At 33.8% G+C, this 17213-nt stretch overlaps 2 protein-coding genes across 3 annotated transcripts; one reads left to right on the forward strand and one right to left on the reverse strand.

The window, feature by feature from the left end:
- Positions 1-4345: 4345 nt before the first annotated feature.
- Positions 4346-5810, forward strand: LOC7473144 (probable galacturonosyltransferase-like 1). The gene has a single exon (XM_002310744.3). It carries the CDS (start codon positions 4508-4510, stop codon positions 5564-5566), a length of 1059 nt encoding a protein of 352 aa, XP_002310780.1. The 5' UTR covers positions 4346-4507; the 3' UTR covers positions 5567-5810.
- Positions 5811-12405: 6595 nt separating this feature from the next.
- LOC18101206 (uncharacterized) lies at positions 12406-16172 on the reverse strand. Of its 2 annotated transcripts, XM_006380685.3 has the most exons (12): positions 15762-16170; positions 15373-15415; positions 15127-15153; positions 14252-14350; positions 14047-14153; positions 13749-13923; positions 13536-13637; positions 13334-13432; positions 13223-13243; positions 13054-13112; positions 12880-12970; positions 12406-12709 (listed from the first exon to the last, which is right to left on the reverse strand). In XM_006380685.3, the coding sequence occupies exons 1-12, from the start codon at positions 15983-15985 to the stop codon at positions 12602-12604; spliced, it is 1155 nt and encodes a 384-aa protein (XP_006380747.3). In that variant the 5' UTR covers positions 15986-16170; the 3' UTR covers positions 12406-12601. The 2 variants fall into 2 exon arrangements, with proteins under 2 accessions (XP_006380747.3, XP_006380745.3); XM_006380683.3 differs by lacking the exon at positions 15127-15153 and having other exon boundaries at positions 15762-16172.
- Positions 16173-17213: the final 1041 nt, after the last annotated feature.

Below are 17213 nucleotides of genomic sequence, written 5' to 3' on the forward strand. Positions count from 1 at the left end.
TAATCACACGGGCCCTGAAGTTAACGACCATGTAAGCCTCCAGTAGCCATCATATGAGCAACCACATGGCTCGAACCTGAGATCACAGAGGAAGCAAACCTCTTGATCCCAAGCTTTTATCACTGAATCACCACCTAGATGGTTATAATTAAAATGTTTTTTAATATTGGAAGCGCTGGCAACCCTGTAATTTTTTTCACTGAAAAAATAACTTTTAACCTTATCCACGGTAGTACATCTCGGACATCTGAGTATCTGACTAGTAACTTACTGCGTCCACGCTTCTTTAAAAAAAAAAAAAAAAACCCTACGACGTCGACAAAAGGGAAGAAAAAGAAACTCTAAACTTACCGAGTCCAAGTAAACATGTACTCTGTTTTGTCCTTGATGCGAGAAGAAATAAGTATAATATGACTAGCTGTTTTTTTGGGACCATTTGACAGCGGGCTGAATTCCATGATCGTACCAAAACAAAACCGTGTCAAGATCAAGGCCTCAAAGTCTTCTTGGTGATGGAATTCCTTAATGCAAAACCAGTTGCTTTCAGCATGTACTGTGTGATCCATCTCCTTCCTTCCTCCTCTTATTCAGCCTGTTTTCACTTTACTTGCGATCTCTCTGTTAGTAGCTTTGTAATGTAAACCTTCCTCCAAAGTCATGGAGAGAGAGAACCCATGACGGAATGGTTAGGCAGATCTTGGGCAATTGTCATTTGGGAGTCAATTGCAGGCACTTGCTTAGTATAATAGAATTGTAAAAGCTTTGACTCGAGCTTTCTTCTTAGCTTATAATACAGTGAAGCTGACACCTTTCACAAATGCCAAATACTTTCGAAGAAATTAAATTAAAAAATCCAAATCTATGACCGCAAATACGTTGGTCTGGAAATGAGAGCTGAATTATAAAATCCTCTTGTCTTTTCACCTATGAGCTCCGTATGCAACCAAATATTATACGCGCTTGGGCACTGGCACAACTACTCTTACAGATCCCTATTAAATTCTCTTGAAAACTCTCAATCCATTTTCTAGACAACGAGTTCTGCGTTTTTCTGCTGACTTTTTGGCCTCCCCTTGACCCACTTGCTGTCGGTAACGAAACGTGGGGTGATTATGATCAACGAGTTCAGTAAAATCTTCGGTAAAATTAAACTACTACCATAAACTCAAAAAGAATTTAGGTGCAGAATTTACATGAGTTGACGAATTCTTTCTTCATAGAATTATAATAGTGTCGATTGAGTTGAAGCTGACAGCACAGGATAGCCCATCGTTGTGAAGATTTGAACATGCATGCTTTCATGGAGGTCCTTTGAAGTGACTACCTTAATAATTGGAAATTGTTTGTGAGTTTGTCATGTGTTGCACATGGAAATGTTGCCTCAATGAATCCATAATAATGAAGTGTTGCCACCTTTTTCGTTATGTCGATAGTTCTATAAAGACAAAACTATTACTTTAATCTAATCTTAACAATCTTCCAAGAATCAAGTTTTAAGTCCCTCTAGTTGCTGTTTCCTTTCCTTTCCTTTCCTTTCCTTTTTTTTTTTTTTAAAAATAATCATATTTAAATATCATAAAAAAGGGAATTATGTTTAATTAACTGTTAACCGAATGTAAAATGTAAATCAGAGCTTTTGAAACTTGATTTAGATGGTAAATGAATTTGCTTCTAATGGAGTACGATATATATATCTTCTCTTGAACTCAAATTCAAGTGAATTCCATGAAGAAATTTTTCATAATTAAGATATAATATATGTAAATGATAATATATATATATATATATATATTGATTTTTTTTATTAATTTTTTCTTATAAACAACATATTGCAAAATAGCGCTAAGAAAGAGGCATACAAGAAAACAAAAGCTAAACTCTAGAAACAAAAGTTCCGCAATAAACAAAGATCCATGACTGGTAACAAAAAAAACCTCAAATTCTAAACCATATATAAAATCACTTCTTCCCTGCAAAGAACATCAACTAGTAATATCTAGAAGGCAACAATAATAGCTTCCAAAAACAACAACAATGACGCCATAAAGATAGGATGGATGGAACCTGAAGATGATTCCAACAAGAAAAAAATCCTAAAAAGTTAAAGCCAGGCCACAAAGTCACACCTTGTTCTGCAAATCTATCGTTCATATGGTTATCATCACGCAAAACATTGGAAAAAGACACAAAATCTAAAATTAGAAGAAAAACGAGCTACAAGGATAAAAAGCTCATGAAATTTTCATGTTTTATTATATGGCTTATTCATTTAATTAACAATATTAATAGAGACAGATTGAAAGATGAGTTTTACTCCAGAAAAAGTCTTTCTCGTGAAGAGTACTTCATCTTTTTTTTTATTCGGTTAAAAACGAATTAGCTGGTCTTTGGTGGATTTGGCGTCGACATAACTTCAATGTTTTTGGAGATCCTAATGTTGGAGATGATTGCCTATTGAGAAGAACCCAATGCTTAGCCGAGGAATGCAACTTGGTTTGGAGAGGACAACAAACTTTGCAGCAAACTCCCATGTTGACGACAGTTACATGGATGAGACCGGATACAGACTTTGTGAAACTGGATGTAGATGATAGCTTGCTTGGCAGCCCATGTAGAATTGGTCTTGGGGGTCTCATTAGAACTGCTTCAGATTTGTTTTTAGTAGGCTTCAAAGGATTTGCAGGCATTGATTATAACCTGCTCCCTAATTACTGGCTCTAAAACATGGTCTTCTTCTAGCTTGGGATTATAGAAAGATTCTAGTTTGACTCAGATTCGAAGGAAGCCATTTGGCTTATAGTTGTTGATAATGTTAATTTCCACAGATATAGTGCTCTGATTTCAGACATTAGAAACCTGTCAAGAGATTTGGAAGCCAGAATTTCTCATACGAACAAGGAAGGCCATGCTTGTGCTGACTATCTGGCGAAGCTAGCAGCGAAGGGCTCGAATGCTTTAATATTTAGGATTTGCCCCCACCATGAATGAGTCACTTTCTTCAGCAGATCTTATGGGTCTTTCTTTCTATAGATATCCGTAGTTTTTCTTTCTCCTTTTCCATTATACCAAAAAAAGAAAAAATAAAGCAGTTATACCAAGTTCTACCTTCAATCTCGGCCAAGTTTTTTCTCTTTATCATTACGAAAGCTAACTAAGCTACGTGTAACTGCATTTGCCCCCCTAAAATCGCGACGTGGCAATCTCTTTGACATGGTCCCGGTGATTAAGTTTTTTGGCAGATGGGAGCCGGACAATCAGGTGATGTGGTCGGGTTTTTGGATATAAATATCGGGCTTGTAATGAAATGATCATCAATAGAAAACGACGGGTCTCTGTGTTCCAAATGATCCACCAAATTCCCGGAACTAATGAAATTGTGTAGTAGTGGTTACTAACATGCATATATATATATTCCTTTAACCTCCAAATTAATTAATCATCTGCATTAATTTGCCTTTTCATTACAATTATACTAGGCTTCTTTAAAATACAACAATGCTAAATATTAAAAAAAAAAAAAAACTGATTATAGGCACCCATTAAGATTTTTTGAGTATATATATTAAACTTTATTTATTATTAATTTATTGTAAAAACAATAAAAATTAAATATTTGAAAAAATCAATGATATTTAATAAAGATATTAAATTAGCTTAAGTTTGCATAGTAAATATTTAAGTTTTTTTTCCCTCGATAAATAGCTAGTGTAGAAATAATTTCCTCACCAGAATTCGTCAATGGTTAACATGGAAGGTGGATGGAGCTTTTCTTCGACGTGGATGGATGAACTAAAAAGACAGGGCCCAGAAAGTTGAAATATCTCTATATTTAGCAGAAATAAATTCTTTTAATAACAACAACAAGATTAGATGGCTAAAATTCAGGCAGCACCAACACGCAGTAGACATAAGAGTACGAATTGTCTTAAATCTTGATGAATCCACAAGATTAAAATATCCGCAAATCGAATGTTACTTGCAAAAGCTGGCCTGTTGAGGCAAGCAAAGTCTATGGCCTCACCACTTTACTGTACCAAATTTTGCCTTTTCTCCCTTTCTCGTCTAAGTTTACTGTACCAAATTTTGCCTTTTCTCCCTTTCTCGTCTAAGATCCTTCAGTTACTGATTTATTTGAAGTAATAGCAGATAATATAATATTCGTAAATACTTTCTTTTTTTGTCAATTGCTAAATATGGTCAGTGGTTAAAGTTTTGCTTGAAAAATTACAGTGAGAGAATCTGCACATTTCTCACCATTTATATTTGGGCTTAGGTTTTGAAGCACATTAAACAAACGTGTGGCTGCACTTTGACTTGGTTCAAAATCCCTGACTCTTCTATCTATGCTTCCTAGCATTTTCCCTTTTATTACAAGTATATATAACACACCTCCAACTTGGATTCAAAGCCGAGATGTGGGCATGTCTCCTCTCTTTCTAAAAGCTTAGAACTAAATCAACTCAATCTCTCTTTCATTTTTCTAGATCTCCCTTCCTTTGTCCGAAACATGTTCAAACTAGGACTAAAATCACCTCCACCATCATCCTCACCACACCACCTCCTCCCCATCCTACTCCTCTCTATAATCATAATCAATTCCACCGCCACAGCCACCGCCAATGGTAAAGGATTCAAAGAAGCCCCACAATTCTACAACTCTCCATCATGTCCTTCAATCTCTACACAAGACATGTGCTCACAACAAGCAGTGCATGTGGCCATGACTCTTGACTTTCCTTATCTCCGCGGCACTATGGCAGCTATTTTTTCCATCCTCCAACACTCTTCCTGCCCGGAAAACATTCGTTTCCACTTCATTTCCTCCCCCTCCTCTACCCACCTCCATGAAACCATTACCTCCTCCTTCCCTTACCTCCGTTCCCAAATCTACTCTTTCGATACCAACCCCGTCTCCGGCCTCATCTCCACCTCCATCCGCTCGGCCCTTGACTCTCCTCTTAACTATGCTCGCAATTATCTAGCCAACATCCTCCCTCCTTGCGTCCCAAAAGTCGTCTACTTGGACTCCGATTTAGTCCTAGTAGACGACATTGCATCACTAGCAGCTACACCTCTCGGTACCGGAACAGTGTTAGCAGCACCAGAATATTGTAATGCTAACTTTACCACATACTTTACGCCCACATTCTGGGCAAACCCTATGCTTTCCTTAACATTTTCCGGACGCAATGCCTGTTATTTTAACACAGGAGTGATGGTCATTGATTTAGAGAGATGGAGAGAAGGAGATTACACAACAAAAATAGTTGAATGGATGGAGCTTCAAAAGAGGATGAGGATTTACGAGCTGGGTTCGTTGCCTCCGTTCTTGTTAGTTTTTGCAGGGAATATTGCTGCCGTGGATCATAAATGGAATCAACATGGTCTTGGTGGGGATAATTTCAGAGGTCTTTGTAGGAATTTGCATCCTGGTCCGGTTAGTCTTTTGCATTGGAGTGGTAAAGGGAAGCCTTGGGTTCGCTTAGATGCCAACAGGCCATGCCCTTTAGATGCATTATGGGCTCCTTACGATCTCTTGCGGACACCGTTTGCTCTTGAATCTTAGATTTCAGCAATTTGTATAAATTTTCCAATAATAAAGACAGATGGGAAACAGGGAAGATGTTCATAGGTTATACGCCCATCAACAGACCTTACAGTAATTTCATCTTTTTTTCTTTCTATTTTTGGGTTTTGCTTTGTACCGGAGTACATAGTAGGAGCTCGTAAGTAGTACTGTGAAGAGGGAATTACAGAAAAGATAGATCAGAGTTCCTTTTTATATATTTTTGTGCTGTTCATTGCTGTGATTTGTGTTTCTGAGTATGCAATTTTTCTTGTACAGTAGCACAGGCCGGTCGATTTCTTAGTTGGTTTCAAAAGATTAGTTGCTAATTCCCAAATTGTTTCATTAACAGTGTAAATTGTCAAAGTATTTGGTGAATGTTTAAGATTAAGTGTTAGGTAGGCAAGCAATTAGGAAGGTGTTTTAGCTTCTGTTAACTAACAAATTAGCACGAGACAAGACATAGCGATACCAAAATAATATAAATATTTTAACAAGCCAGCAATTAGAAAGGCAATGACGAATCCAGGACGTGGTGCTTGAAGTTGCAAGATTGTGTAATTTCTAATTTAGAGGGGTTATTTTGTAGAACTTATTTGAAATTAAACACAACATCAGGGGGTATTTTGAAAATCTCTGAGACTCTGGGGGACCAAGGACCCTCTCTCAAAATTCGTCTCAGGGAGTCGCATCACGTAGACAGAGTGTGGGGATTCTTTAATATTTTTTTTAACTCAAAAGCAACTTTCAAGCCGTAACCCGCGTTCAAATTGATTAACGAGTCTGTGATCTTCAATTATTATTATTAATGTCTCTCTTGTTTTTTTAATATAAAAAAAGACCCAAAATCCGAACATCAGAATTGAATTTGCGTATATCATTTCTCATTTGACTCTATAATCTTTCTTTTTCATTTTTTTTTTGTCATTACATTTATAAGGTAAGAGACTCGAAGCAAAGGTTTAGTTTTATGGCTTTCCAAAAATGAGTATTATAGAATTAAATGTTTATTTTTTTTTATTAACGTGGGTGTTTGGGTTAGCTTGCACGTATCTCGACTAATTCTATGGGCTCTAAAATTAACGACTATATAAGTTTTTAGTGACCATCATATTTACAATCACATAGCTCGAACCATTAAATGGACATGTTCATTGTTAACCTCAAAGGTCATGGTATTTCTCACCACAATGAGATTAGTAGTTAAATTAGAAAAATTTAAGAGATTGATTTGGTAGTTCAATAAATTCATTCTTATTTTTTAAATTAAAATCCCATGACTACCATTCATAAAGATTTATTAAGATTCTTTGAATGTATAAATTGATTTGCAAGTTCATTCTTTAAATGCGTTCATTCTTAAAAGCATTTAAAGAATGAGATTATTTTTTATTGTTGGATCAAGATTCCGTGGATATTAAAGCATTTATAGAATTAGGTTCTTATAACCAGAGAATAAATATCGACTTATAGAGGTAATTAATTATGCTATTTTTAAAACATTAACGACAACGATGATAATAAATATAAATGATGAGTTAATTTACAGCTTGTTTTAGGGATTTACGATCCAGTAATTATAGAATAAGAAAACAAGTTAATTAGGAATAAATTACAATATAAATTAATTTCGTTTCTTAAAGGTAATATTAAAAATCTAATATATTTACTTTCCAGTTGATCTTGATATTTGAAGATATATAATAATACGAGGGAAAAGGTATAACTGTATAAGAGCACGTAGAGCTGGTTCCTAATTTTTCTTATTATTTCTTGAGGGGAATTTTCCTCCTCCAATTCATATGAATAATAATAAATAAAAAAAACCCGAAGAAGAAAATAAATGGATGCGCAGATCCCATTCCTATGTGAAAGTAAATAATTTCTACCTCTTGAGATTGGATACTCCTACAATAGATGTAGTGTGATTATTTTCATCGCTGCTTTTCTTGATATGCTTCTTCGATATATTTTTCCTTTCCTTTTGGGATCTTTTTGTCTGGCCAAAGCCGAACACTGACTGTTTGACCACATGATTAAACTTCGTTTCTCTTTAAACTGTAAACTCTACAATGGTGGCAAAGCCTCCCGTTCGTTTCTGATTAATGACAGTGGGGCAGATTACATAATTATTTCGAGTTTGATATTACCGTGGTGAAAAGTGTTTTTTAAGTGTATTTTTTTTGTTTAAATATATATTAAATTTTACCAGCAAAAGGTTTCATCAATTGCTGCCAAGTTTCATCAAAAGTGTCTGCAATTATTATTATTTTTTTAGAAACTACGGGACGATCCATAGCTGCAAGTGTATTAGAAGTCCAATTACTGGCTACTACGCATTAGCTATTAGAATTCTATAAATTGTTTCTTCAAAGGGTTGCTTGAAATAAGAAAAATGCGTGCTACGATCATATTCAAATCATAGTATATATACTTATAATAATGTTTGACTGTTATTTATTATGATAAACATGTAAAAGGGAGATTGCCAAATTAATAATCTGTAGGAAATAAATAGTGAATCCGTATCACTTGGTCATGGTGTAGTGCCAATGGCCAAACTGTTCGGTCTTCCTTCTCTAGTTTTGGTTTTAAATACTTTGTTGTAGTGCAAAATTTGGCAACTTCTAGACATATACAATTTTCTAATCAATGCTCCAAATTTCCAAGTATTGCTAGCTGTTAATATATAAAGACAATAATATGATTTCGACCCACCAATGTAGTAGGGTTTATTTTTTAGTTTATTCAGCGATTAAATTGACCTTTAACTACAAAAATGAGTGGTACGAAAATTCACGACTGATTTGACGGGTTGGATAGATTTTTAGCTATTAAACTTATATATTTTAAAAAATAATTAGAGTTTTTTACTTTAATTTAAATTAAATGTTAAAATTAATAATATTATAATAACTTTAGTTATAAAATCATGATTGACTTGACAAGTTAATTTGAGGCCTGAACTAATTCGAGTTTAAAAAAATAAAGGAAAGATTAACTCGATCAGATTCAATCAATAACCCAGGTCAACTCGGGATAAAACATGAGTCAAAAATCTCTTTACTTTTTTTAAAAAAAATTTTTGATCAAAATAAACTTGCTTTGATTATTTTTATCATTACTTGTCTTAGTTAAACAATATAAAATTTAAAAGTTTTTACAAATATATTTTAGAAATAAAAAATAATAAATATTATCTTTGAAGATATCTATTTTTTGTATCTCCTATTACATCTATGTCTCTTTATTTTTAACCAAACGCTTTTTTATCTTTATTGTCTTCATTATTTTTATCTCAAAAAAATAAATAAATGCTATTTTCTAGTACCATCCATCAATGAACTCGGACAAAGCCCCTATTTGGTATTGCGTTTAGATTGAGCAAAATTTGAAATCTTATTTTTTTAAAATTATTTTTTATATATATTTTTAGATCATTTTAATGTATTGATATAAAAAATAATTTTTAAAAATAAAAAAAATATTATTTTAATATATTTACAAATAAAAAATATTTTAAAAAACAAATTAACCGCACTGCATGAAGTTAACATCATCACCACATGAAACCACGATTCCCCTACGTTGTTGATTCAAGAAGACTCCTAGACAAAATAAAATAAAAGATTTTCAACTCTCTAGTGCCCGAAAAAAATAATATTAACAAGCAAAAAACAGAATGATGTCGGTGACTTGGACCGCCCTAAATAATCAACCTTCAACAAAAACAAAACAAGAGTAAAAATCATGGAAGTCAGAACTAGTAGAGAACTCGCATAGTTTGCCAAAAAACCACTAACTATAAACAAGGGGACATCCAATCCAAGCAGTTGGATTTGAATCTAGCCTAACCACGTACGGTTTTAAGCTGAAATGATCATAGGATGCATGGATCAGTTCAACTGCACATCACATTACGTGACCAAGAAACCCAGTAGGGTTATTAATCTTAAATCACAGCTTGCTAATTGAGTCTTAATTTCATGAAGCCAGCAGTGATTAATGCTAATGGAAGTTCTTCTTCTTCTTTAATATTTTCTGTCCTCTCTAGGTGTCCCCGGCAATCTAGTCACCGTGCCTGCGAGATCTTTCGCTCAACAGCGACCTTCTTGCTGCAATTATAGGGGTCTGGAGTCAACTCATAGGGATTACGAATTTTCTAATTAATTATTTAGCCTAGATCGTTCTTTGCTAGGCATAGACTAATGTTAAAGGTGCTAGACTCTCAATGCGCGTCAACTCAGTTGTCTAAAGCTTAATTCATGTATAGCAAGATCTTAAACGGGGAATCATGAATATTAAGAATAATATTTTGTACACGCTGATGAGCTGAAACCATGGTGAAATCGTACCAACTTAAACTTCAATTAGTTTAATAATTGATGGTTCGAGATTAAATAGGCTACAGAAATTAGAGTAGTAGAAAACTTATTAGGCGAGGCAAGAGCTGTGCTCCTACTTCTACAAAACCACAGGATCAATTATTAAAATATAATTTTATAATTCATCTTGTAATTGTAAAAGTAGATGTGTTACATAATTGTTAACTTCAGGGATCGTGAGATTAATTAAGGTGTGCACAAGCTGGCTCGAACACCTATATTAAACTAAAAAAAATAATATAATTTCTCTAAAGTACTGATCTCTCCTATTCTATAGTTGGCGTTGTTTTCTTCGTCTACACATACGAGAGGACCACTGAATACAAGGCAATTGACTGCGTAAAGGAAACGGCTGAGAAATGTAGCATTCTAGTGGCCGGTGGGCACATTTAGCCCGCCTACCTTAAGCATATACTATATGGTTTCTATGGAGAAATAAGGGAAGAAATATTGGTAGCATACTGTAGTGTTGACTTGAACATAACGAAGATATTTCTAAATTTCTTAGCAGCCTTTGGGTAGTTTTTATGTTTTCTTATATCACCAACTAAAAATAAATATTATTTTGAAGCTTTTACAAAAATAAAATAAATTTTTTTTGGGAAAATAGAGCACAAGCGTAATATCAAACGATATCTTATTTAAATAACTTCTGCTTTTTTCACTGGATCTCACATATAATTACATTTTAAATTTTGATTTTGTAAAAATTAAAATAACTTGTTTTTTATTCACGAAGAGTTGTTTTATTTATTTATTTTGCATGCATAAATCTATCTTGTAAAAATTTTAATCAAACATATATTTTTAAAAATATATCTTTTTAAAAAAATAACTAAAATTGTTTTTTTTAAACCTATTTTTAAAATCCGCAACCATAAAAAAAAACTACCAGGGCCAAACAAGCACTTAGTTTATTGTTACTTTGCCAAAAAAACAACTAAGGGAGATTGACAAGTAACTATACATTGATATTGATTGTCCAACGAAATCAAATCAAAGGTTGATTAGGAACAGAAAAATTGTAATTAAAGAGAAGTGTTTGTGTAAAATAGAAGCATTGACTCGTTGAGCTTCAACTAAATCACTAAATGACGAACACACCAAACGCCTTAAGTTTGCAATCCTGTCTCCCTCACACACATGACACATGCACTTCCATGTGAGCTGTTCTAACACACGATCGACTATGACATCTACATCGTTAATCGATTACCCCAAATTATTAAAGAGGGCTTTGTTGCATTAATTGTATGTTCACTCGATTCAACATTTTGTGTGTATTTTATATGGGTGCCTGTGATTTGATCTACATTAAAGGCACGAAAGGTTCTTAACTAAATTCTTATTTCGCAATCTAGTTCTTATATTGATAACTACTTACTCCAAGGAACACGAGCGTACGTGGTATTAGGGTTAAAATATTATTTGTTCAAAATTTGAATATTTTTTATTTAAAATTACTTTTTTAATGTTTTTTTTATTGTTTTGATGTCAAAAAAATTTCAAAATTTTTTTATTTTAATATATTATCAAATTAAAAACACTTTTAAAACCTACCATAATCTCGTGCTATAATAACTTAATTAAGTAAAATTAAGTAATTAAGTACTGTTAGATTTGTGTGGTTGCAAATTGTTATTTTTATATTGTTTTTCCTGTAAAGGGTTTTTTTTTTTTGAAAAAAAAATCACACAGTTACTATTTGAAAAAATAAATCTTGAAACAATATTAATATTATTAATGATTATTCAAGAAACGAGGGAGTAATAAATGCTATCATATATCAATAAACTCGTATCAATAGATTTATTGATGTGATGATGAGGAGATTGACATGTTAATTGTCAAATTTATAATAATAAAATGATGTATAATGTGTTGAGGTGTTGATTGATTTGATGATTACTATGTTATTATTATTTAGTCGTTTGTAAATGTTTTTTTTTTTTTTTTATGTATAATACAAGAATAAATCCAGAAGAAAAACGAGAAAAGGGACGGGCTGTCGTTGTGGCTTGTAATCTTCACATCTCCGGGCCCACACTAAGAGGCCCTCTCCAATGAGCTTAAGTGGGCAAAACTAGCAGTGATGGGTAATATTAGGATGCTGCTTGTCCATGCTAGCCAAAGTAATGGGCCAACTAAAACATTTGGTGTTATATTTATCTTAGCTCAAACAGGTATTCTGCATGAAAAATTCTCCCTGGTCAAGACCCACTAGAGCGACTACAGCCTGTTTATTTTAAAATTTTAAAAATATTTTTAAAAATTTTTGATTTTTTTTATTTTAAATTAATATTTTTTTAATATTTTTAAATTATTTTAATATACTAAAATTAAAAATAATTTTTTTAAAATATAAAAATATTATTTTAATACATTTCTAAAAATTTAAAGAATTTCTCTATAATTATTCTTCTTACCACTTTATTATTATCTCGAGCTACTCGCTTATTGATTCGAACTACAAACTATACATTCCAATCCGTTAATAAAGCAACAAACACATCATTGTTTATGATTGTCGAGAGAAACAATTCCTTGAAAACAGAAACAAAAAAAAAAATACAAGCTCATATACCGGATTGATGATAATTGATGTTCTACTCGAAAGATTAAATCTCAAAATTGCAAACACAATTTGCAATCAAGAAATAGCAGCTTTACTAGCATCCACGTAGTCTCCGTAGTAGCATTCTTCATGGTCCACCCTTTTCTCGAGGAAGTATCGGTAGTAAATGTACTGCAAAATGATCTATTACAATGCTTGTTAAGGTATCAATAGAATGATCATCAGTAACATTGTTATTTATGCCATGTCCAATTGCTTGCTTGGAGAAATTCTCCTGTGAAATATATAGGTTTTCTTTTTGGTTTGTGATGAAAAAAGCCATTCTGTAATGCATGATTAATTAGCAAGGATACAAAAAAGTCGAGCGCCACGCAGACTGCAGCATCCAGCAACCATGGCATATTCGGTTTGATGCTATCCCACTCAGTGGTTCTAGCAACAATACTGTATTCACGAGGAGAAAGGGTTGTCAGTACACGCTAACCAGTTCAATGTGCGTGTGAGGGAAAGAGATACTAGAAAGCGACCTTAGCACATAAGTGAGGTTGGCCACCAACGCAAAGACGAACATGAGAGGATTCAAGCCCTATATAAATTTCATTTTGAGAAAAAGGGTTATGCTATTAGCATGGATAATTCAAGATGCTTCAATGGCAGAAAAGAAATATATAAGAACATTGTATATAAGAGCATCACCTCAACACTCCCTCTTTTAATCTGGTCAAAGAAATTACAACAACGTTGGATTAGAAGCAAGCTAATCATAGTCTTGTAACTTGGAAGTTAATCAGTGTTAGTCACACTCACATTTAACCATATTTGGGGGATCCGGCCACCCATGTAGATAGCTGCCATTAGCCATCCCAACCATTGTCCAAACGCACTGTGATCCGTGCCGCCACCTTCCTGGTGATATATAGACCACAGCATGTAAGAGCTTAGCTAGCACAGCAAAAAATTACTTGGCATAAGAATTTGGTTAAGTATTTGCAATCATTACTGATCATACATGTAAAAGTCTTCGTCCAGTGTATCCAATGTAGGCTTGTGTCAAAGCCTTGCTTTGCAGAGGCAAGTTGAGGGATGTAGCAAGAAATGTTCCATAGCCAGCCTGGAAAAATCGCCATGGCACCACAAATATAAAAAAGCTGAGCAGAACCATTTGTATATTTTCCATTTCCTAGAGCAACGTATATATATTTTTATTGGATTGAATGCTCACCGATCGTGGAATTGGTCTAGGCTGACTAACAGTGTTACTAACCGAAACTGGGGCTGCAGCCTCATCATCTGAGGATGATTCATTGTCAAGTCCCACAGCTGATGGACCACTTTTGGCTGCCCTAAGGTAACTTCTAAATGGTGGAGTATTACTACCGGCCAAAGATCTAGCTGACCTGAAACCAAAAGAAACAAAAGAAATTAATTAGGAAATATGACTAATTATTTGGTTAATGATATTCTCCTATAACAAATTTCTTTATACAAAATAAATGTTCAGCATTATAAAATGTGCATACATATAATAAAAATCTCTACGAGGGGTTGCTCTTGGAGAAGCCTTGGGTATGGAAATGCCTGAACGATCAGCTGACTTGGGCTTCAATGGGTCTTGGTCATCATCAACCTAAAAGACAAAACAATAACAAGCCATCCTTTGGTATGTAAACATGGCATTCAAAGAAGGCTGAAAGAAAGAGGTAAGAAATGGAAAGGAAACAATACTTGTTGATTATCTTTGGTTTTCCTGCATCTACACCACCTGTAGACATGATCGTAGTATAGACCCTGCAACACTAGTACTACAGTACTTGTTGTGTAGAGCTGTAAATTAAACATGAAAAGATTACAAAACATTATGCATTGTGTACATGAGATCAACAAAGCAAACAATGTACGTAGTAGTTTTTTGGTGGAAAAACCTGACGTAATTTAGGTATCTATTATGATAATCACTCAATTAAAAAGCTTAAGTTGTCTCAGAAAGGAAAAAGATTAAGTATATCTTTTAAACACAGGCAACATAAGTACATAATCTACCTCATCAATGTGCAAGCTAAGGTAGGAATTAGGATAAAGCTACATTTCTAAGTATTCTACCTCATCATTGTGCAACCTACGGTAGCCGGTAGGAATTAAGAACTAAGATAAGCATGGTCTGTAACTCTAAAATTACATTTAGTTTTAAAAAAATATTAAATTAATATTTTTTCTCAGAGATTTTCCATAATTTTAATAAAATAATATTAAAAATTAAAAAAAATATAATAGACCGTAATAATAAAACATGCAAATGAGGTGGTGTGTATATGACGAAGTTAATAATAAAGATGTCTAGAAGGGGAAAAAAACGATTGTAGGGATGGAAGGTTATGCTTTTTTATCATTCAACTTATATTCGTAAAAAGTTTTTGGCTTGTAATGATCCCTGTAGTGTTTGATGGGACCAGCCCTGTCAAATCATGCCCCGCTAGTTCTTATCAGTACAAGGTTATATTTGCAACAAAGGCCAGATTAAATCACAATTACTGATATATTGGAGGTTCATTTTGCAATATTCAAGTGAAAGTTATGGACCGTTGAATTGAGATGGCACTTACCACAGCAGTGTAATATTGGGTTGGCAACTGCATCCAGAAAAAAAAAAAAAAAGAGAATTGGTATAGCAGTATTTTTATATGATCCAGATAGAAGTAATAATGGACAAGTTGACACGTAGTAATCTTGAGAGATAGTGGGTGTAGGCACAGGCAGCCAATACTCGAGGCCATTTCTATGGAGGACCACCACTACCAATTCTAGTTCTATGGCTCTCTTTAATTTATTTACTCGGCCTAACCACTCACCGTTGCTGGCTCCAGTAAGCAGCCCACCAGATTAAAGATGTCTCTGCACCAGGAAAAAAGATTGATATTTAAATAAACAAAATACAATAAGAAATTCAAAGTTTTGTTTAATATAGCATGTTGATATGTGCAGTTCATACAAATCATCAAAATTAAAATTTGGTTATGGCTTGTGTTTTGTCTGTTTTCTTCTTAAGTGTAGTGTTGCAACATGAAACATGAGGTTCTGTGCTTGTGAATGGGATAATTATTGTTTTTTAAAGTGTTTTTTTATTGGAAAATATAATAAAATAATATTTTTTAAATTTTAAAAAGAATTTTTAACATAAAAAAACAAGCTCTTAGAATCGGAGGAACGTATGTGTGTCTGTGCAGAGAAGATGACTGACCCGGCAACCCAAGTGAGGAGAAAAGCAAGAGAAACTCCATGGCTGGACTTTGTGCGAAAGTTGGTGATGATTTGAGGGATTTCTGCAACTCCCCAACACACTAGACTAATGAGCCCAAAAGTGAAAGAGAACTCATCTTTTAGACTGCAAAGGCAATCCTTGAAGTACTTCTCTACCCAGCGAACACAAGGTTTCTGTTCCTTAACACAGTAAGCTAGAGACATGGCCACCTCTCTCTCTCTCTCTCTCTCTCTGGGATATTTGAGTGTTTTAGTTGGTGAGACAAAAGGAAGAGAACAAAAGTTGAAAATATCACTACAAACTCTAGTTCTATCAATATATTACAAGACGCTAGAGCGACTACTACTAGATATATATATATATATATATATATATATATATATATATATATATATATAGATAAGAAGTGATCAAAGATTAGTCAAAATCCTTAATAGAAGCGAAAACGTCTTATGTTTTTCTTTTACGAGGGTCGATTTGTGAAACAAAAACTCGGAGACATAAATATATCATATTGCATGTCGGACGCCCCATATTCGCCGCATATTCTCCTTCGTGAGATAGTTCTGATGCTCGAAGTTTGGATGGATTTATCTAATTTTAGAGTTACTTAAATTTGTAAGAAAAAATGAGGGCCGTAAAATTTTATTTTTTTTATTTTTGTACTGATATGTTTACGCATATTCTTCTAGTTGATTTTTGATGCTTTGGATTGGCATAGCCAAAGCCCATTTGAGGGTGAACATGCGTCAGAAACTTAATGTGAAAAAAACAAAATGAAAATAGTTGCAGAATGACAGGAGGATGATGACATCTTCTGGCATGATTTATGTACAACTATTGTTCTTTCTTCTTCTTTTTTACAACTTGTGGCCATTGTTTGATTCACAGTTTACACACTTTATGAAAACTTTTGTTTCTAGTACTCGTTTTTTTTTGGCTTCTCATAATTTTTCTAAGTACCCACTTGCATTGTTAAAGTTTTTGACTGGGCCAACTCTTCCTCCTTTAATTTATTAATTTACTCTAAATTCAGGCACTGGTGCATGTATGGATTCCATTTTGTTGTCTGTATCATCAGCTGAAGGCTTAACATTTGGATCATTTGCATACAACTTGATTCATCTATTAGTTGTATAAAGCATGAGCTATATCATTTCTCTACCTGGGATTATTTTATCAATTTCTTTGTTTGAGGATATCTGATGCATCACACCTCTTCGATATGCTCAAAAAGCCGTTCACTTCTTACAGCTCGCAGTCCACTGTACAAGGCAGTGGCTAGACAATCATTCAAGTGCATTTCACATAGAACAATTCTAAGCAGAAATGATTTTATGCCAATATACTCAAAACCAACCATTCCATGCGGTTCGACTATCAAATTACAGAAAACATACTGCCTTGGATGATTTTTTGCTCGAAAGACTG

The sequence above is a fragment of the Populus trichocarpa genome, chromosome 7 (assembly GCF_000002775.5).
Source record: "Populus trichocarpa isolate Nisqually-1 chromosome 7, P.trichocarpa_v4.1, whole genome shotgun sequence".
In the NCBI taxonomy this organism is placed as follows: domain Eukaryota; kingdom Viridiplantae; phylum Streptophyta; class Magnoliopsida; order Malpighiales; family Salicaceae; genus Populus; species Populus trichocarpa.

Bases quoted from the DNA above. Each gene is read 5' to 3' on its own strand.
- LOC7473144 (XM_002310744.3), top strand. From the start codon at position 4,508: ATGTTCAAACTAGGACTAAAATCACCTCCACCATCATCCTCACCACAC.
- LOC18101206 (XM_006380685.3), bottom strand. From the start codon at position 15,985: ATGTCTCTAGCTTACTGTGTTAAGGAACAGAAACCTTGTGTTCGCTGG. The intron at 13,433-13,535 runs GTATGATCAGTA...ATATATCACCAG, and splicing joins CTGGACGAAGACTTTTACAT to GAAGGTGGCGGCACGGATCA. The intron at 13,113-13,222 runs GTGATGCTCTTA...AAATTTATATAG, and splicing joins TTAAAAGAGGGAGTGTTGAG to GGCTTGAATCCTCTCATGTT.